We start from the raw sequence: 23,130 nt of genomic DNA on the forward strand, positions 1-23,130 counted from the left end.
CTAACTGATCAAAGTATTACAAGTTTTCTATAGAAATAATGAAAACATGAAATATACATATAAATGCACTCACAAAACTCCTGCCCAGTTTTAAAACGTGGCAAAGTTAGCTACATAGCAATTTTCTCATTTGTAGCAGGATCCACTCAAACAAAAGAAAAAAAGTTGCAGCTGTCCCTCAAAATATACAGAAAGCACAGAAGACATGAAACTGACCACAAACACTCAAGTTCATCATTCCTAAAGTTGCTAGTGAAATACAGCATATATAAACAAAATGTTCAGACACTGCTAAATGCTTCTTGCCCACTGTTCAGATAACCCCTCTAAGATATACTACATGTTATTAAAATACCAAAATTATTGAAAACATTATATAACAATTGGAATTTTATTGCTTGATTCTATTCAATTAAAGAAGCAAAAGCAATGAAATAGAACAGTGACTATGAGTAATGAGCTGCTTCTGTCAGATAAATGCCAAGGCAAAAGGATGGCTTTTAGTCATGTTCCAACTGGGACACATTTATCCAGTGACAACTTTTCATTGCAATTACTTTATTTCTATTTCAATAAAATGACTGATGTGGCGATCAGCATTATGGTAGACAGACACTGGGACTATAGACTGACAATAGCCCATTGTGCAATTGTAGGAAAACTTCATTCTGACTGACATACGAAGTCAAACTGGTTCAGTGTCTGTGTTGTGTTTTTCCCGGGGGGGAGGAGGAGGGGGCGGGCGACTTCAATATTTAAAATATACTACATATCCAGCATATGTGTTTTATATTTTTTAACTGACCTTTTAAATAAAGCACTTAAATGTATGTTTTAAATTGTATTGGATATGTAAATAATCTAAAACAAAAAACTTCTGCAATAACTGCAAAAAAATTCAGTTTTCCGGTCAAGTTCTTTTTATATGTTTCATCTTTTAAACTGCATGATAAAGCAGTTTAATTAGAAAACTTTGAAAACAGAGGCTTATAGAGTGTGGGGGACATCAGACCCATAATTTAGCATACACTCTTGTCAGTACTGAACCTTTGTCCCAGCAGGGTGTTGGAGGACAGTGGGAGACTCTAGATCACATTTATTGTTGCTTCAGAAGGCTCAGTCATTTAACCTTTAGTTGCCAATTATGACAAAATGGGATTTCGCCAACAAATATAATGGAAAACAAAATGCTATAGCTTTTGCTAAAATGTGAAAGAATAAATGTGTCAATGGAAAAATACAACTCAAATTAATCAATTCAACTTTAAGGAGAAGACTTTTTGTGCATCCCTGTCATGAAATGTAGTATACAAAATGACCCAAACTATTCGATATTCTAAAAAAAATATATTCCTCATTCCAAAAATGTATTGCTTTTCAGCTAATGTTGCTTAGATACAAACTGAAAAAGCCAAGGAAACCATTAATTAAGGTAGTCTTAGTGCATATGCCATATCACCCAAACATCTAGGCTCCTTACCCCCCCAAAAAAACACTTGCTTGACACTTCCAAGTTATGAAGAACACACCAACCTTTACAAATTCCTCTCAATTACACGGGGACAGAAAACCTGAACTCTTCTGCTGTAGCTGTCATTTTCTGAAGAGCTATGTGCCCTGAGAAAGCATACCAAGTGCTATTTTTTAAATTGGGAAAGAACGAGGCCCAGAGTTCTTCTCTAGCATACAAGTACAATATAGGAAGGAGATTCTTTCTGCACCACTGCTAGTTCCACCAACCTCTTCAAATTCAATTCATACTTTCCTTCTGATTTCCTCCCCTACACTTCTACCTCACATCCCCCATCCACCTTGACTCTCCCACCTGCACATACTGTAGCCTCAAGTCCCTCTATCCCTTAACTCCCCTAAGGGATACATACCAATTCCCAAAACAGGGAAGGTGAGCAGAGATACAGGGGAACATCGAGTATCTGGGTGGGATGGAGGCCCTGAGATGAAGGGGTCTGGGATATGCCCAGACACTACTTGAAGCCCTCCAGAGTGCCGCTGTCCTATTTCTCCAGTATCCTGAGAACTCACTGATAAGGCTAAGCTTCGCGTCAGTGAAAGCTGATTTCCTTCAGCACAGTATCCCCTGCAACCCAGAGCAGGGTCTTCATCAGACGGACAAGCTGGCTCAGGAGTAGGGTTTGTAGCTCCACTCAATCCACCTGCAACTAGAGATGTCCCCCTTTTCTTGCCTCTTACTTGTAACAAATAGTCAGAAGAAGCAGGCGAGTAAAGTGAGAGAGTACCTCCTGCAGGGAGGTCAGAAATGTAGCCCTGATCTCTGCTGCTAAGCCAGCTTGTCAGGTTACTCAAAGATCATGTTCTTGGTTGCAGAGAGTCCTACTTCTCATCTCTGCCAGAACAGGACTCTGCAAGGGAGTGGGTCACACTGGGGCAGTGGTGTTAAGGGAGCATTACTTTCATGGACGCCTGAATGGAAGCACAGATGGCTATCATCAGCTGATCTCCCAGCATCAACCATTTAATTTCAGTCCCTGAGGCCCACCATTTATCTGCTCACTCTTCCTTCCTTTCTGTATTTGACCCTCTGTAGGCAGTGGATCATATCACAGGACCCCTAAATGCTGTTTTTGGAGTATCATAATCTAGCATAAGGGACTGGAAGTTCCCAACAAAAAAATTCCAGTACCATCCATGGTGGAAAATAAATACCCTTTGATTTATACTATTGCAATAATGTTCTTTTAAAAAATGTGATGCTGTTGAGTTGGGAGTCTCAGAAGGGGTTTTTTTTTTTCAGACAGCCACCTGTTGGCATTCTTTAGTGACAGGGACCCACAGAATCATGAGACTCCTTCCTGTAAATGTCCAAAGGTGGCCATTTTTAGAAGGCTCCTTTAAGTGATTTCCTCCTCTCCCATGTGCAATGCCCCAAATCCAAGGATCTCAATCTTGTTGCAACAGAGATACTTTGAATGCTTCTGCAAGACATATATATTTTTGAAGGATTTAGCCTCTGCTTGAAGTGGAAATCACAATGCAACGTTAACTAAGGAGCTACAAGAGCACCTCCATAATTTTGCACCCATTAAGATGAACAAATCACTGGTGGAGCATTATTTAAAAGGACATCTGGATCAGAAAATTTATGCAATAGAAAGTAACCACATGTAAAACATAGCATTATCTAAACATATTCAGCAACTCTATTCTAAACTTCCAGTCATGCTAACGGAGTACCTGTCAAGGTTATCTGAACTGCTAAATGAATTATCTCGCCCCATAAATTATCTTTGAATCTCAAGATTTGTATGGACAAGAAAATGGAAAAGGAGTTTAATAGTAGACTTATCTAAGTACCCATTCAAAATGCTTTAAGTAATCTTGCTTCATATAAGGAATACTGCAGTACTGTATTACCAACCCTGACTGCCTCACATGCAAACAGTCTGTGACATTTGTGTTTCGAAGTGCTAGCTGTCAAAGTTTCAGAGAAACTGCACCTATATCCTCTCCTCTGTTGCCCACTCCGGGAATGCCCAGTCAGGTTGCCTGAAATCACCTGCTCATTGTCCTTCTGAGTCCTTAAGTCTGCACAGTTTACACTGTGATATCCCCATTAAATCCGTCTGGCTAAAGGCTCTCTCTCAGAGGGCTATGAACAGTGTATTGCCAGTAGTTACAAATGACCATACAGCTCTTTCTAAACAAGCACATTTATTCTTAAGGAAAAAACATTACAGATGAAACATAATAAAAACAATAAACAGATTTAAACACATCTTTAAATATACCTGGAGTCATCCATCAGTTTTATGGGGTCCTAGTGGGCCAAAGTCTTTCCAACCCTTTCACAAGGTTGGGGCCCCCCTTTGACTGAAGGTCCTGTCCATTTGCTGGAGGAGAAAATTTAAACCCAGCCTTTTTATATCAAAAGCCCTCTTTTGGTCTGTTGGTCTCTGGAAAACCCAGTTTGAACCAGTATATGCAAGCCTCCTCAGGGGGTGGTATCACTATGGAGATGTTCGCAACCTAAGTGATTCACCTTAATCACCCCCTACTATTTTGGGTTCCTGGAAGAGTTGTGGTAACCCTCCCCTCTGGAGTTGCATACAGTCCTTGGCCCACTATGATACATAAACTTAATAAAATAGGGTCCCCAACAATATTACAGGGGATTGCAATATCTGTCACACTAGCATAATGGGAGCCAGTCAGTTTGCTCTAATCTGGGTATAACAGTTACTACCTGAATCTCCATGTTCAACCCCAGATCAATATACCAATGCGAAACCAGGGATTAGGACAATGCTAGTTCATATAGTACTCATGGATTCAACTCCACTCTGGGGCAACACTTAACTTTTTAATTTTTTTTAAACAAGATGCTAGTTTGATAAGGGGAACAGGGGATGGATTGTAGCTTTCTTTAAATACCAGAAAAATTAGGGGGGAAATTAAAAGCAACAACTTATAAAAAGTTTCTTGAAATGTATAACAAACTCTTTCAACTTTAACTTAATTAATCCATATATCTTGGGCCATAACTATTAGTGATAAATACACTGAACGGGTCTATATCCTGACAAGGCACTTAAGTTTATGTTTAATTTTCAGTATTTGAGTAGCTCCATTGATTTCAGTGTGACTATCCATGTGTTCTATGTACTTCACAGAGAGCATTGCACCTTGCAGGATCAAGCACCTAATTCAGAAACCTTAACTCTAAATTATTCAAGTTTCTTCATGGGAACTTCCTTCTTCTGTGTGTGTATATATATATATATATATATATATATAGATATAGATAGATATATAGATAGATAGATATATAAAATATAAATATAAATATAAATATAAAAATATAAAAGTCCATACTCTAAATGTTTATGCAGCCGGCACAGGTTTCTGCACTAAGAGACTTTCCCTCTCCTAAGTGGTGCAGGAACTGCAGAAGAGAAACTCAGCTCCTGCACATCTCCATCTCATACTGATGACTCTAAGACAGCTTTATTTTATCTAAAACTTGTTCCTTTTTTTCTTTTAAGACATTATTACACCACCAAAGTAGTGAAACAGATATGCAGCAGAACAAAGAATCTGGCTTATTAAGCTTCCATTACTCTGATATGTTAATGATCAGGTGCCTTCAAGACAAATTTCAACTTTACACTTCTTTTCAGTACATGGACTACTGTACAGAAGATTACTAATACTAGAGTAATGTTTATTATTAACACAAGTTATTAATAATAGTAATGTATAGTAGCCTGTAATATATCAAGCTGCAATACTAGGATGCAGTATGTATTTTTCCTGTTTATTTTTCAAAGGTTCTGAAAAACAAGTAGCTTATCTGTCATAAGTAAGGTTTTGTTTTCTCAGCTCCAGAATAATACATTTAAAATGCTTAGTTAAAAAACAATTTAATTAGCAAAAATCCACTCTGCTGTCTCTTCAGTTAATTTGCTAAATGAAAAAACAGAAAACCTTAGTTATAAAATGGTTGTTAGGACAATGTTCATGATACTGTTAAAATGGAGGAATCGTGGGTATCAAAACGCAAAAGCTTTCTAAGACAAAATAGTATATTAATATAACTTACATATATTACAAAGTGTTGTAACTAATATTGTAACAAATTAAGAAATATTAACATTAATATTCTGTGGCATCTTATCATTTGGTTTATCTTAGGTTGGTGTTAATATATAAATAGATTACTGTGGAATTCCTCTAGAATTACATAGGATATATATATGAACAACAAAAGAATTCATCAGAATTAATGCTATTAAAATAAATCCTAAAGGAAGTAAAAACATTTATAAAATGGCACCCCTTATATCAAGTTTTAAATTAATACTTCCTTTGGTATTCATTGTAATATGCCTATTCCTTTTAAATGTTACTTAACTTTTCTGTTCCTTATGGTGTTACAGAATGTTGATTTTTAAAACAAACTAAAATCTGAATCTTTGCATGTTATTTTCATTCCCAGCATGAAACATAAGAGTAAAAAACTGTCAAACAGTAAAGGGAGAGGCTTCTGTTGGAATTTCTACTGTAAAACATCCAATAAGGAATTTACCAGATTCTGCTGGGAGAAGTAATAAAATAAACAAGTTACAAAAAAGGGCTTAGGAAAAGAAAGGTTATAAACTACTTACCATTCTGCAATTTCAGGATGAAGAATTTTATTGTTCACATTAAATCTAACAAAAAAACAACAACAACACACCAGAATTAAAAACTAGCAATACTATGAATTGTGGATGCCAGAATTTTTCTAAACACAATACCAAAATGCATTTTATATAGTGTCTCATCTGAGCACATGATAACTAGTACAGTTTTATTTATCAAATAATGTACTGCATCATAATTTTTAAAAACGTATTTAGGCTCCCAATCCTGCAAATGCATGTGCTTATCTTTACCCATGTCAGTAGTCCCATTGAAGTCCATGGGATTAATTATATGTATACATTTAAACCAGTTAAAGCATTTTCAAGATCAGGCTCAGAGGGCATACATGCTAGTTGTCCCTATGTAGGAGTGAGTTTTTTTTATAAATAGGTAAAATATAATTTTCCATTTTTATCCCTCAAATACACTTGAATAAAATTAAAATGGTGAATGTTTATGTTCATCCCTAAAGTTCTTTAGCAGTTTCAAATCTTGGGGAAATCAAATATTTAGATTAAACAAACTTGTCAAAGGTGAACTGCACAGAGAAAAAATAAAAAAGGATGTGTCCTCTTTTTGCTTCTCTATGATGCATAAAGGGAATGTGAAGGTTCCAATTCCCCACAACCACCTCTCAAGACAGCATGGAAGGAGGGGCTCCCTTTGTTGCCTACGTTAGACATTTATGTCAAAGACTGATAACTGAAGCAGTTGTTGTCATTTCATATTACAAGAGCCAATAGAGCGAAGGTTGAAACATTAAGCAGGGAGAAGAGATTTTTAGTTAGGTTGTTCAAAACTTTGTTTTTGTTGTTAACACTTCATTTCAATGACTAATAAACATTTTGACTAAAAGGACAATCCGGTGCCATGAGTTCTTCAATTAGAGTTTGAGAGCTCACAATGAAAATGCCCCAGGATGTCCCACTCCAATAGATCTTTCAGTGAAGCTAGGGAAGACAGATTGGAGGTTCCTTACACTTCTGAAGTATTTAAACATAAATAAATAAAAAGTGTGTATGTGCCTTTCAGGCCTTCTTTATATATCATAAGGCACCAAAAAAGGCACAAACCCAATTTTTAAGAGATTAGTTCAAAGTCACATTTAAATGTCTAGGGGTTCAGATGGCAGAGTAATAACCTATCAATCTATGAATACAATAAACAAAAGTATTTCTACAACATGTGCTCATGAACCTATAAAATCTAAAAATGGGAGGGTCAGTGGCTTTGTGTTCCTACTTCAAGAGCATGAGACAGAAAATGCCAACTTATTGCAGACTTCAACAAATTCAAGTACATGTTGCACAGTATTCAATATTAAGGGTCTTCATTTAGACACCAGTGGATCACCCCCACAACATGAAAACCACAATTCAGCATTCTGCATCATTATGGAAAACAACTGGTCACTTGGAAACATGAGAGAGTCTAGTAACATTTTATTTTCTTCAAGAACAACATCTGAACATTATCCCAATAACTGCTGTTAAAGTAGTTCTGTACAGAGGTAATCATAGGATGCAAGAGCCAGTTAAACACAAATCTACATAGAGAAAAACTGATGAACAAGAAATAAAGTTAATATAATGAGGTTCAATGAACAAAAGATTGAATTCCATCTCCGGCTGAAGAGTATTCCACCATGCCCCTAAAGAGAGATTAAAGGAAACAAGACAAGACATGAAAGGATATAAGCTGCATATGACATAAGCAACATCAACACAACAAATGAAACGCAAACTCAGAGCAGATTAACGAAGAAAAATAGCAAAAGGAGATATTGTAAAAAGGCAGAAAGTTGCACTAACAGCTCTATTTAAACTTACATAGACAAGTGTAGCGTTGTAGCCATGTTGGTCCCAGGATATTAGAGAGACAAGGTGGGTGAAATAATATCTTTTATTGGATCAATTTCTGTTCATGAAAGAGACAAACTTTTGAGCTACACAGAGATCTTCTTCAGGTCTGGCCCCAGCTTGTCTCTCTCACCAACAGAAGTTGGTCCAATAAAAAATATTACTTCACCCACCTTGTCTCTCTAATGGACAAGTACAAAACAGCCAATGGCATTATGAGTAGGGGAAAAAAAAAACAATTTCTGAGGGAAAAGGTTAAGAGACCATAAAGGACAGGGAAGGCAAGCACCGAGGAAAGATGAAAATACACATCTAGTCAGTCAACATACTGTCTCTCCTGTGAATCAGAGGTTGTCTTATTAAATTTGTAACTTTAACAAAAGATACAGGGATCCAAAATTACTCAAACCAACCAAACAAGAGATCAAACTCAAAAAAGGCAGCCAAGTGCAAAGGACTGAATGAAACAAAAAGAAAGATAAACCTCTTTCAGAAGAGCTACTTAGGACTGAGAGAAGAAAAAGGCCAGAGGCAGATAAGTGACTGAATAGATTTGTTGAAATAACTATCTTTGTAGAGAAGAGTACCTATTCCAGAGCACTACGTTGAGGCACCCGCCTAAGATATGGCACCTAAATACCAGCTGCGGTCAGCAGGCATGTAGGGAAAGCCAAATAACATGAATTTGGCATGAATAAGGGACCAGTGGTCATAGTCAGGACTTGAGTTTTATCTCTCATCTGAGGTCCGGTCTACACTACAGACCTATATCGGTATAACTACGTCACTCAGGGGTGTGAAAAATCCACACCCCTGAGCAACATAGTTATACCAACCAAACCGCCCTCACTTGTTCCCCTCCCCCACCCCGTATAGACAGCACTATGGCGGCAAGAGAGCTTATCCCACCAACATAGCTATCGCCTCTTGGCGAGGCAGATTAACTACGCCAACGGGAGACCTCTCTCCCGTCGGTGTAGAGCATCTTCATTAAAGTGCTACAACACTGATGCAGCGTTTTAAGCGCAGACATGACCTGAAAGAGATCATTGTGGTATCTGCAGCGCTAAGTACAGGATAGCAAATTAGAACACAATGGTGGGGCATTGACTTAATCATAGGGAACAGCACCATCTATTCTACACAGTTCATCGTTGGGAATCTATCAGCTAAGAACTGACCTGGCTCAATCCTTTGTGAATGTTGACAGGTTCACAACACAAGCAATACGGCTGCAGGCTATCCCTACTTATGACTGCAAGGGCGCCTGTACTAATTACTCAAATTATACTTCACTTTAATTAGCAATAAGGGAGCTGAACAAGCTACATTGTAAAGGTTACTGGTTAAGTTATAAGCCTAAGGGGAAGAACATGTAGTCATTAACATGGATGCACAAATAGCAGAGAAGCAAAATTATTTTATATAAAGTATTACATAAATATTCCTGTTTATTCTTCTAAAAAATTTAGATTATGCTTGATAGTAAACAATTATACTCTAAAAAATGAATCCCCAGCTGTCCTTCTGCTAAGAGGATCATATAAACCAATCCAATTCTAAATCTCACTGCAATTTGCAAATTGACAACACTTAAAAAATCTGACATGGACAGGAGGGAGAAGGAAAACTGACATTTTGCTATGGCTATACAATCTGTAACGTGTTAATATCCCCAATTAATCAACACAAAACTAAGATATATTATATTTAACTGCATGTTCAAACAGAATTAATTTTGTGCCCAGTTCTTTAATAAACATGGCAATTTCATGCATTTCCAAAAAGTCAGTCTACATATCCTGAATAAGCAGCCACTGGAAATGCTTTTCCTATGTACAAAACATGCTAATCAGAAACTCTTCATGCATGTATGATAAAAACTATAGAAATCTTACACTTGTCAGTGTATCAATTAAAGACAAGACCAAATCTCTCTCCCTCCCTCCCTATTATGAAATGTCAAACCCTTCCCCAAAATGTACGAGGCCTGCATCAGAGAGAGGAACCTTGCAGAGTAATCTAAAGGTCAGTCTTGCTCTGTCAGACCAACAGGTGATATTCTGAAAGTACCAAACATTCCAATAATTTTGAAGGAGATGTCTGAATCTCTTACATCAAACAATTTTGAGACAAAAAAAATTAAAAAAAAAAATCACACTTCAATGTGTCCTGTAAGTAAAAAAGATTAATTCAATGCCTTTTTAAGTTAAACCACAATACTGTAGTTTGTATGCACATAATCTGATGTGCGAGGTATATTATTTTATAGTGCTTATACTCAAGGTAAGAAAGCATTTTACAAGCATTATGTTTCATTACAGTCATGTGAGGCAGGTAAATCACTGTGCCTATTTTACAGATGGGAAAACAGGCAGAGGCTATGTTACCTGTCCAAGGTCAAAAATCAAGTAAGATTCAGAAGCATGAAAAGGAACCAGGTTTTCTAAGCAGTCTCCTACTGTAAACAATTAATACTGCACATGAGTATTGTGACAGACCCAGACCAGTGGGGTACAGGAGTCTGGTAGAGGGCAAATATACTGGTCACTGGATGAGTAGTTTTCTGTTCCCTGAGTGACCAGAGCAGGGGCTGCACTAGAGTAATCAGGAACCTGCTAGAACCAGTTAAGGCAGGCTAATTAGGACACCTGGAGCCAATTAAGAAGAAGCTGCTAGAATCAATTAAGGCAGGCTAATCAGGGCACTTGGGTTTTTAAAAAGGAGCTCACTTCAGTTTGTGGTGCGAGTGTGAGGAGCTGGGAGCAAGAGGCGCAAGGAGCTGAGAGTGAGAGGGTGTGCTGCTGGAGGACTGAGGAGCACAAGCGTTATCAGACACCAGGAGGAAGGTCCTGTGGTGAGACTAAGGAAGGTGTTTGGAGGAGGCCATGGGGAAGTAGCCCAGGGAGTTGTAGCTGTCATGCAGCTATTACAGGAGGCACTATAGACAGCTGCAGTCCACAGGGCCCTGGGCTGGAACCCGGAGTAGAGGGCGGGCCCGGGTTCCCCCCAAACCTCCCAATTGACCTGGACTGTGGGTTCTTCCAGAGGGGAAGGTCTCTGGGCTGTTCCCCAACCCACATGGTGAATCTCTGAGGCAAGAAAATCCGCCAATAAGCGCAGGACCCACCAAGATAGAGGAGGAACTGTGTCACAATATTCATTAGTGAACAGAAATATTTACAAAGATGAACAATTCTGTACTTTTACAAGTTGCAGCTAACATACCAACTGCTTTTTAGTTCTTCAAAATATACAGTCTGAAGTTAAACAGGAGAACAAGTGATGGCTATACTACAGGAAATGATAATGTGAATCATTATTAGAGGCTCATTTCTGCAGATACATAAAAGTGAACTTGCTCATCAGTGGCAGGACAAAAGCAATCTAAGGTTGGCCTTTCGGCCAAGGTAGAAATAACCCAGGGATCGTAATGGAGACAAGGTAATTGCTCTGAAGTGGGAAATTAATAAAATAGCTAAGATAATTAATGTTCAAGGAGACATTCCAAAGGTTGAAAAAGTGAGGCAAGGAAGTAGCATTATTGGAGCAAGTAAGAGGCAGCTTCTGTCAGGAGCAGATGAATATCCTGAAAATAGAGAGCAAGATTCAACTGCTTTACGAAGTGATATTATTTCTACTATTATCCATAGCAAAAAAACATGGAGCATAGCAAGCATAGGAGAAGACAGACAAATTGAACTAAGTAAAACAAGAAGCAAATTCATCTTCACCAGGTCTGTAAAATATTGAGACAATCAAGAATATGGGAATAATATACATCTTTATAAATAGCCCCGAAAGTCTAGATAACCTATGAATAGCAAGAGCTAAAAAGACTGCATACTATTTATGCGAGGGAGAGTATAGGTTCTGTCAAACAGTACAGCTCAAGTCATATTTAAAGACATCATAATTCATGTAAACATACAGGCAAGTATTTTAATAAAGCAAGGAGTTGGAGAAATAAGAACTTGGGTAAAAAATTAAAGGTGTTTTAGGTTTATTACAAAAGAAATCAAAGTAATGCACAAATATTTTTTGCAGTTGCAAGAGATTACAAATACAACAGATTTCATTAGGAAGCTCATTTTTCAGACAGTTCAATTAGTAAACAGCACTTAATAGCAAGACTGTATTATGGTCAAAGAAATTAAGCAACTTGTAATGACAGAACTGACAGCCTCTTGAGAAGATACAACTACAAATTAGGGAGATAGAGGGGAAAAGCACAATGCCAAGTGTTAAGAGCTGATGGCAATAAATCTGTCAAAAGAGGCGAGATGCAGTAGATCTCCACCATATTCAACAAAAATCAGTGAATAATCTTCTATATGGGGTGGTGGGAGGGGAGGAATGAGGGAGAGAGAGAGAGTCTGAAAAGCATTACTCACATCTATCAGAAGCAAAAAGAGTATCTTAGTGCCTATGGTTGTAGAAGAATGAGCTTATCGGAGCTCTCAAACAGAGAGACCTGCCTGCTAAATAGCTAGAAGTCTCTACTGAAAAGGTACAGATGTTGTCCTATTGAAGTAAACAGGGGATGTAATTACCATAAGCAGGAAAGTTAGCGATAAACAATTATTTAGGCCCCTTGAGTGCCTCAGGACACACACTATGCAAAGAGTAAAAGGATACAAGCCATGTGCCAAATGGGGTAGATTCCTACTTCAATATAGTAATGGAATGTGTCTGGAGCACTACTCGGTAGTAGCAACTCCACACAGCTATACACACTGCAGCAGAAAGCAACCTTTCATTACCTCAGACAGATAAGGAATCCCATTGCTTCAAAACAGCCTGTGCATGGTATTCCTGAGAAGAATTGCTTTGAGGTCTAAGACTTGTTAAATTATACATATAGAAAGAGGTCTCTAGTTCCTATCTCAGACACATCACTCCACCCATATTGTACAGAGTCTGCATACCCTTGGAGAACATACAGTACAAGATCAGCTCTAGTAGAAAGTTTGCTTATTTTGGCCTCTGGATTAGAGCAGGCCTGAAGTAACTTAGCATAGCAACAAGATTTTCATTATACACAGAAACAAAGTATTCATAAGGGACCTTCTGTTACCTGTCAGCCCTGTGTTCTTGGGGAACCAGGGTGCAGTATTCAGCCTGTCTGACTCACGAAGGTCCACCCCCCAGCCTCTGCTTGAACCAAAACCGATCAGAAGAAAGACTTACAAAAAGCAATGAAAAGGCAGTGGGATACACACCTAAACCCCTCCAAACAAGGGTGATAGGATTAAGGCAACTCCGCTAGCCTCATTTGCATCGGAGATGGGACAGGGGGGCATCTCCATTAGCATACAGAATGGAGAACAGATTCCAAGGCAAGAACCACACTGAACTCTGGGACCAGAAAAGCAGGGAAGCACTGCATGATGGGGGATTTCTGCTTCAGATGTTAATGAACTCACTCCTGCACACACCCAGCTCAGTAGTTATCAGACCAATTCTAGTAATGAATCCTTCATTGGTATCCAAAATACTGAAGCTGCCTAACTGCATTGTGAGCTCCCTTGAAGGAACACCGCCCATAGCCAGGAATGATCAGTTCCTATTATCTAGCCTAAACAAAACAACTTTGGTATACTCCCTTGAGCCATCAGTTTACCCATAAACAAAATCTAGTGTTCTCCCTTGAACCACTGTTGTTTCCCTACCAAAAAACCCTACCCACACTCAAGTAAATGTTCTGATGCCTGGATCCAAAATCTGCATCAGTTCCACTGGGACTTCATCATCTCCTGACTGATCATGCTGGGGGCCCTGTCTCCAGCACTCCGGACCCACAGCTACCACCACCACATGGGAACCCGAACCGGTTCAAGCTTCACGGAGTGGTGGGAACCCAACTCTCTCTCTCTCTCTCTGTTTTTCTTTCTGCTCTATGTATAGCTTTCTAACCCTGACTTGTGTGATCAGGTGTAGTTTTCTAAACCTGATGTTTGTAATCAAATTTAAGCTAGATTTAATATTGTAACTGTTTTGTTTGTTTGGCTTTCCTTGTATGGTTATTACCTGTTAATAAATAATTTTCATGGTTAAGCTGGTTGCTTCCCTCTCTCTCTCTTTTATGTTTTGGCTTCCATATTTGCTCTGGAGCAACGCTCCTCTTACCTAAGCTAAAGATCCCAGTAGCAGCCAAAAATCCTGTGGGGTTTGCTCATCATGTGGGTTACTACCAGAACAATTGTAACATGAAAGTGGGGATAGGGACGTGCTGAACCTGTGGCATAGGAGGGTGGCAGGTTGGAAGTGCTGCTCGACCGAGCCTGCTGAGTCCATGGACATATAAGGGGTCAGCTTGGGAGTGCTGACTGACCCAGTCCGCTCAGATGTGCTCTGTGAGTGTGTGCGCGCATGTGCGTTCATCTGATTCTGGGGCTGGAGGAACCCAGCCCTGTGGAACCTAGGGCAGAATAGCTCCACTGGGAGGGAACTTGCAGAAGGGAAAAGTAGAGCTCCATATGAAAACACAAGTGACACAAGCAATACATTGATAGAATTACAGAAACCCCCTCCCCAAAAGAGTAATCCTAATAAATGAGCGTACCCCAAAGTAACGGGCAAATCTGGTAACACTTCATCATAATGCTAAAATTGGAAGGAGCTTAATTTTGTGCTCACAAGATTGCATGTATACTATCTGCATGAGCAAACTTTATTTTATTGGGGTAGGGAGGTTGGGGAAAATTGTTTTCTAACCTGTGTACAAGCAAATGCATGCCCAATATCCCATTTACATATGTAAATGTTGGATTTACACACCCAACCTAGGCAAAAGCAAGTGGACATGTATTTTTTACACACATGCAGTTTAGAAAACAAGACTGTCAGAAGCTAGTTTGAAGATTGGTAAAAATTTAGTCCCTGACGTTTGCTCTATGTGAAGAATATGTGAACTTTCCAAACAGAATGATTTAGTTTGTAACCTAACAGACGAAAAACCCAACACCAAGTGTGTTGACCATGAGCACATATAAAAAAATAATAAAATAAAATGTGTCATGGAGAAAACTGAAAACATGAGGCATTTAGTGTATCTAGCTCATACAGCCAAAATAATTAAATAAATGGAGTTAATAAGGAACAAGACAAGGTGCACCCAGAATGTGTTAGGGAAATTCTCAAGGAGTCACTGTTTTGAGAGTTAAGATAAAAGAGAAATGAGTGTGGCAACAGATTTCTCCCCTCTTCCCTAGTTTTTATATTACTATTATTTTAGGACAGGATATATATTTATAAGACTACTGGCATCTACAAATAATTCTATTGGTATAGCAAGAAAGATAGTGTGGTAAGGAATTAGAACCTCCTGTTATATTATCTGATGACCTACAATACATCCTAAATAGAACTGATTAAAATCTAGGGTGTTTCTTAAATTAATATATTGATTTGTATATAGTATAGTAAGACAGCAGGTCATATCTGCAGGTTTTCTTAAAGGAACCCTCCATGCTTGTTTTACCTTTCACATAGTTAACAAATGAGCTGCACATACTTTATTTGGGTCTACCATCATGCAGATTTAATAAGTTTACAGAAGATACCTGTGAAGCTATTTAACAAAGAACTGCAGTGTTAAGCTAAAGAACATATTCTGCTAAATCACCAAATTTGGAAGAGAGTTATGATAGTTTATAGCACTCAGCTTATACTATTACAGGCCTAATGCCTAGGAAGCAGAGTTGGTCAAAACTCAGAATTTCCTTATCATGGGAAATTTCAGCATTTTAATGTTTGTTTTTGTTCCAATTTGCAATTAAAATATACTGTATTTCAAAATTTCCAACAAAATGGAAATCTGTAAAATGTGTATTTCTAAAATACCTACATACAGTGTTTCCAAAATGAAATATAGTCCTTAGGACTCCGGCAGCTGCTGACTGAAATGGGTATGATTCTTGTCAGTTTCACTCAAGGTTGCTATTCAGTGGTGGGCATCTGTGACATTGACAAGAATCATATCCATTTCAGTCAGCAGCTGCCTGGACTTCCAAGGTCTACAGCTCTAGGGCAGCCCTCTCACGGAAAATCCCCTGGGCCCAGGAAACCCAAGGCTTCCAGACTCCAGGGCCAGCTGCCCTGCAGCTATGGACCCCTGAAACCCGCTCAGAGTTGAGGCTCTCAGGCCTTCCAGGATCCCTGCTCTGGAACTGGGAGACTAGACACAGAGCTGCCAGGCTCCCAAAGCAGCGGATTCCCTGGGCTTCCTGAGTCTCAGGGGAGGTGGCTCAGTAGGCTGCAGGAACCAGGCAGCTCAGGGAACCAGCTGCCCCAGAAATCTGGAAACCCTAGGATCCCTTGACCCTCTAGCAGTCCACATGGTGGGACTGCCCTGCAGCTACAGACCCTAGTTGCCTGTCCCAGGACTTCCAGGTCTGCAGCAGGGAGCCTAGAAACACTGATTGTCCCCTGGGTTTCCAGGCTTCCTTCTGAGGAGCTGGGTAACTAGATACTGAGAACCCCCAAATCTGCCAGGCTCCCAGACTAGCTGGTTCCCCAGGTTGCAGCTGGTCCAGAAATCTGCAAGCTCTGGGGTTCCGAGTTCTGGGGCAGTCTGCATGGTGGAGCTGCCCCAGAACCATGGCAGGCTGCTGAGGAGTCAGGCAAGTGAACTGGCAGGAAACCAGGCAGGCTTCCAATGGGTGACTTTCATCTGAAGAGTCAACAAAAGTGAAATTTCCATGAATTGTTCACTTTCAACAAATTGGCCTTTTCTGATAGAAAAGCGTTCTATCAGAAAATTTCCAACAGTTCTAACAGGAAGGTACTTGTATAGGATTAAAACAAGAGACAAGGCCAAAATTACTACTGTAATTGCTTTCTTCAGAAATCGGTGAGCCGATTGAAGAAACAGTTATAAAAAGTAGTATACTGAAGTTCAGGTCTAGAGTACTTCAACAATAAAAGAGCCATACTACCAAAGGTTAAGAAATTGTGCAGCTACTTTATAGATTTATAGGCATGTAAGAGAAGAGACATGGCTCTTTTAGCTGGCTGTTTCTCAGTTGAAGACACTGGAGATTTTTAAGCACTGTTGGTGTTTTTTTTTCCATCCAGTATCTTAAAAGTGACATATTTCTAAAAAAAAAATGAGATAGATGCATCTTAACATGCTGAATGCCTTCAAAGTAAATGAGGTACAGAACAGTCAGTGGAGAGGTCACTCCACACCTCCTGTCTATTTTGGTGTAAGTTTCAAGAGGTTTGGAAGGGAAAAAAAAAAAAAAAAATCACTCTCTCCCAACTTTAGCTGTCACAACCCAATTTGGACCATCATGTTACGTCACAGCTACTATAACATTTATTTGAATTAATCTATAGAGGAATATAGGTCACATCAAATAAATATTTGTATTGTATTACATATGTTACATTTATAGTTTTTTTAAGTTTCCTACACAAAAGATCTAGAAGTTATTTAAAATAAACATGATCTCCAAACAGGTTTTCAGATTAAAACTTCAAGGAAGTGAACAGAAGAGCAGCACCTTTTTTTTTTTTTTTTTTTTTGGTTGTACTGTGATAATTTGGGGTCAAAGATGCCTAAGAAAGCAATAGGAGACAGACACATCAGAATAGAACACTGGTGTAACAACTGAAAGAGCAGAAGTCTCAAAAATAGTGTCATATTCTACATTATTTTCCACAGAAAGATCCTGAAAGCTACAGAATCTTTAATTTTTGGTGCCCATTTTTCCAGTGTCCTTAATTGTGACAGACTGGTTAGGTTTCCAGTCAGGTTACAGAAGAGAACAAAAGTAATTAAGCAATCAGATTCCAAATCTCATTATCTGACACAGAGGAGAGGCTATCCCAAGAGAAAGTGTGCTCATGTGACCTGGCAAAATGAGGGTCTAGAATTACAGGCAACAGCCGCAAATTCTATGCAGTATTATCATCTCTGTAACTGTGTTATCTGCTGTGGACAGAAAGGTGAATGGAGAAAAATACAACAGGCTGACTTAGTGTCAGGGATCATAAAAAGGCCACACACTCATTATCTCTGAGAAAGCATTAATTTTAATAGGCTTCCAGACAGTGTTCGTCCCCCCCTTCCCATTTTTCAGCCAAATGGATGATGATCAAATCTTAGGATATCACAATTTATAGCAGACTATTGCATTTGATTCAAAATTCAGACCATCTTCTTCATATTATAGGATAAGCCTATCTCATGTAGGATTGCTCTAGGAAATAAGCAGTTGTTATCCTTGTTAACTACCATTTCACACAATTGCATCTAGGAGCACTTTTTCACTGGCAGCAAACTTTTTTTTTTAAAAGGAATCAAATCTGAAAGTGTATGAATTGCCCTCCAAAGGTCACTTCTATGCAGAAATATTACACAGTGTCTTTTAGAAGAGTGGACATTCCAGAATCCTTAGCAGACAAAGTATTGTACATAAGAGGATAAAGTATGGTAGCCAGATAGTACAAGTTATTTTAAGTTTGTTTTTCACATATTGTAAAATTCAAATATTCACTGCCAAGGAATTTAAGTGTTTTTCTTTAATGTACAAGTAATCTAAAAAGAAACATATGTACATATCTTTGCTGTTGCTAACACAGATTGAAAGAGATTTCCAAACAACCAAATAAATGGAAAATTAAGGATCTGTCTACACAGGAACTAGACACCCATGGCTCACCTGTGCCAGCCAACTCAGGCTCACAGGGTTTGGGCTGCAGGGCTGTTTCATTGCTGTGTAGACTTCTGGGCTCGGGCTGGAGCCCAAGGGTCCAAAGCTCAGGCTCCAGCCCGAGCCCAGAAGTCAACCCAGCAATGAAACAGCCCCATAACCCAAGGCCCGTGGGCCTGAATCGCCTGGCAAAGGCTAACCATGGATGGCTAATTCCTGTGTAGACATACCCTTAAGTCATTAGAAGTGCAAATCAAATCTCTGGATTTCAATGAATGTGTAGCTCATATAGTCTCTTGCTTATGTATTAACATTTTATAATTTGTCATGAGCAAAAACCATGGTGATTTAATTTGAAATATAAGATCAGTATAACATTATTAATACTTATCCAAGAATTTAATTAATGTATAAAAACCACCTCAATAGTCACTTACTGGCTGATTCCTTCAAATGAAGCTTCCCTGGAGATGTTTCCACTATCAGTATTAACACCACGCTTGAGGGGAAGATGAAAAGAACTATCATTGTGTGCTAAAGACAAGTATTTTAAAATAAATTCATTGACAGAACCCATTACATAAGGTCTTTTAGAAAGCTTACTTGTAAATATAATTTGAATGATTGCATAAAATCTGTAAGAGGTAAAAACAAGGTTACACGCTCACATTTAGACACATACACCTCTACCCCGATATAACGCTGTCCTCAGAAGCCAAAAAAATCTTACCGCATTATAGGCGAAACTGCGTTATATCGAACTTGCTTTGATCCGCCAATGCGCGCAGCCCCGCCCACCTGGAGCGCTGCTTTACCGTGTTTTATCCAAATTTGTGTTATATCAGGGTAGAGGTGTATAAATAATTATTCATTACTGAAGAGACAGATGGAACTCAGTTGACACGTGCTGCCTCGGAAAGCAGGCCTAAACTTCTCTTTTCTAAAATAGCTTGGTAGCAATTTTCTTGGGGGGGGGGGAAGGGGGGAGCAGAGGGCAAAAGAGGTGCATCCTGTAAACAAGACAGTAATGGGTGGGAGTAGAATAAGAACTGTATTAAGAAGTTCCATACATTGGAGTGCCTCTCTCCTACAGCTTGCCATTCACACAAGAAGCATGAAAGACACCATTCTGGCTGCTACGTAGCGCTGCTGACGTGTCTAGGTTTGTGGGGAATCACACAGAGCAGCACTGCCTTTCTGTGCTTGGAACAAGACCAATGGAGGAGAGGCACAAGTGCAGGATTTCTGCTGAACTAAGCAAAGAATGTTCTTTGGATCAGCATTCCTCCAGAGCTCAGGGAGGGAAAGCAGCTCAGAGAAGTAGGAAGTTTTGAGTGAAACAGACCCAGCAGAAAGGGAGTTGCTCAACCTCCATAAAAATAGACAAATAATGACAGACACATGTACCAGTCCCAACAGAATACTGGAAAGTTGAAGAAGGGGAAAGGATAGCTCTAATCCCCATCACACTTTACCCTGGGAAGAAGTGGGTGAGGGGTGAAAAGCATTGTAACTCTACCCTCCCACCTTGGAGTTGTGTGAATGTTATGTTGTAATCTAAAGTGGGATCTAGATAGTAACTTGATCCCACCCTCATACTACTGAAGGAAATCTGCCCTGAGCCCCCGCCTCTTCATACAGAAAAACAGTACTTTAATTCCTCTAAGCGCCAGTCGGAGGATTCAAAGATGCAAGTGATGTGGTCAGAACAATGGGAAAGCAGGATGTGATTTTGCAGCATTTTGAATGGACTGGAGGGAGGCGATGTGGGTATCAAAGTGGGTTTCCTGTAAATTAAGTGTGAAACTACCACATAGATAAGAGTTTTGGTAGTAGGACACAGGGAAGAAGGGACTGAATGTGAGGAGAGAGGAGAAAGGCTAGTCAACTATACGAAGATGGCTGGCCTCAAACTTGAGAATGGTGACATTAGCCTCTGGGATGGAGAAGGGACAAAAAGGATACATAATGAGCAGACATCTCAGATTAATTCATCTGTTTACTGAAGAGCAACTGGATAAGTATTCTCCAGGAATGACAAATATGACTTACCAATGTAAGAAGAACTGAGGGTTTCTTTGAAGCCAAGACACTGGTTATCTAGAAGAACAGGATTGCAGTTACAGTACATTTTTTTTCCTATCCACATCATATATCACGATTTTATTATGGACAATTTGCTTCTTGTCAATGTTATATGTGTTAACCTTAGAAACGTACTAACATTTCAAGCCTGCTAAAAGAAGTCACCTCATATGTTCTGCTTGTTAGGCAAAGGCAGCAATACAACTGGTGAAAAGTATCAATCAATAAAACCTTTTGCTGTAAAAGAGATACAATAAAAAGGTTAAACACCAGAACACAGCCAAAGAAGCATGACTAATCTCATCTGACTTATAATAAGTCACATCCAAAATTGATTCTACAGCAATTAAACAAATATCATGAATCAGAAATATAGTCAACAAAAATGATGAAGTAGTTTCAGGCCCTACACCTCCCTGACAAATCTTGTGGATCTGTCACTTTTTATGATTTAAAAGAAGTTTTTCTTCCATCCCCCATCCATGTTGCTGTGTGAAAAACCTATGCAGGCAGGGGAAATGGACTAACTAGCTGATGGAGGAAACAGTGATACTCCCTATATACAAAGTGCTGTCAAGTGCACAAAATAAACAAACTGGAAGAGAGAAAAACGTTTCTCTGATCTCTTTCAGATTCAGTAATCTTATGTCACTTGTTACAAGAGTCGTTAAAAAAATGTTCAGACAGAAGGGTGGTTTTTAAGTTGGTGTCCTTTTAAGACACATGCAACAACTGCATTGCGAGATTAAATCTACTGCCATTATTTGGAGAGGAAATGTGCGAGAGCTGAGAAGGGTTTTTTCTATGAAGACCCACATAATAGGACATGGAAATCAGGAATTACAGCAGGAAAAGATGTGTGCTACTACATATAAAAACAGAGTATGCATTAATGTTATTACATTATCGTGTGCTGAATATTTACAGTTATTTTCACTGGGTCATCTTTTCTTGATTAAAACTTCTCTACAATATCCCAACTTCCTTCAGCATCTTTGACGCATTTATAAATTGAGGCTACAATAGGTCTTTCATTTCCACTGGGTGTGATTAAAAGCTTACACTTCAACTTGTTCCATTTGTATGCCACAAGAAATTGAAGTAAAACACAGTAGTGTTATTTCCATAGATTGCCTTCTATCACAGAATAGCTTATGTCAATTCAACAGCCACATTTCCCAAGACTAGATATAGCTGGGATTCTACTGGTTCTATAAGAACAGTCACAGTTAAATGCCCTGGGTGTGTTTCACATCGAGGCCAACATATCTCAATAAGCCTGGTTTCCTGACTGTTTAAGAGGAAATGAGAAACACACAATATTTTTCAGCCATCTCACTAGCCTGCCTGGTCTTTTGGGAGAAGAAATTAAGTATAACAATGGCATCTCACTACAATGGTATCACCACAGATTTGAATTAGTCTAGCAGTCCCATTAAACCACACTAGAGACCTATCTCGTCACTATTTGCACTTCTGTTTAAAATCAGTATGAATTCAACTTAAGTTACAAGCGATAGTTCTGAATAGATTCTGGGTTTCCCACTTTCATACTACTATTGGTATTTAAAATGCTTTGTCTTTTGGTTGTAACTATATTACAAATAAATGGAGAGGAGTAGATACTTTATATTAAAGTCAATTCTTACCCTACCACCTCTTTGAGATGAGAACATTGGGGTCACAGACAGGTATACTTTTAATATGGCTGCACAGATGTGGGTGCTGAGATATGCATTTATTGATCCAATAAATGAACCACATAACTAGGACGAGGCTATTTCACCAAATTAGCATCAACGTGTTACCAGTTTGCTCCAATAACACATACCACATGAAGTAAAAACTAAATGCATAGTCACAAGTACATTACATATCAATACTGCAATGTCTTTTATAGATCTTTTGAATTTTCTAACCTTCATGAGATACTGTGACTATTACACACTTTCCAGCAGTATCCATCATTGAAGAATCTGGTACAGATGCTCAACCGATGAATTCAAGTCAAAGATGCTAAAACAATGGATAACCAAGGTGTCAGACTTGTAGGGTCAGAGGTGCTGGAACTAAGGCAGCACCCATTGGCTTGAAGTGGTTTCCATCATATATACAGGGTTTACAGTTTTGTTCATTGGCTTTCAGCACCCCAACTATAAAAATTGTTCCAATGCCACTGTCTAGAGCAGGGGTCGGCAACGTTCGGCACGCGGCTCGCCAGGATAAGCACCCTAGCGGGCCGGGCCAGTTTTATTTACCTGCCGACGCGGCAGGTTCGGCCGATCGCGGCCCCCACTGGCCACGGTTCGCTGTCCCGGGCCAATGGGGGCGGCGAGAAGCCGCGGCCAGCACATCGCTTGCCC

At 39.1% G+C, this 23,130-nt stretch overlaps 1 protein-coding gene across 1 annotated transcript in view; it reads right to left on the reverse strand.

Annotated features, from left to right (window-relative positions):
* The window catches only part of PEPD (peptidase D), a 228,231-nt gene that overhangs the window by 162,418 nt on the left and 42,683 nt on the right, over positions 1-23,130 (reverse strand). Inside the window, exons 5-7 of the mRNA XM_026652794.1 lie at positions 20,735-20,782; positions 19,120-19,181; positions 6,144-6,188 (exon numbers count right to left, since the gene is read on the reverse strand). Coding sequence (XP_026508579.1) covers positions 6,144-6,188; positions 19,120-19,181; positions 20,735-20,782 — 155 coding nt within the window. The remainder of the gene's footprint in view (positions 1-6,143; positions 6,189-19,119; positions 19,182-20,734; positions 20,783-23,130) is intronic.

Source organism: Terrapene carolina, unplaced genomic scaffold, assembly GCF_002925995.2.
Source record: "Terrapene carolina triunguis isolate 2854851 unplaced genomic scaffold, T_m_triunguis-2.0 Scaffold130, whole genome shotgun sequence".
Lineage (NCBI taxonomy): Eukaryota > Metazoa > Chordata > Testudines > Emydidae > Terrapene > Terrapene triunguis.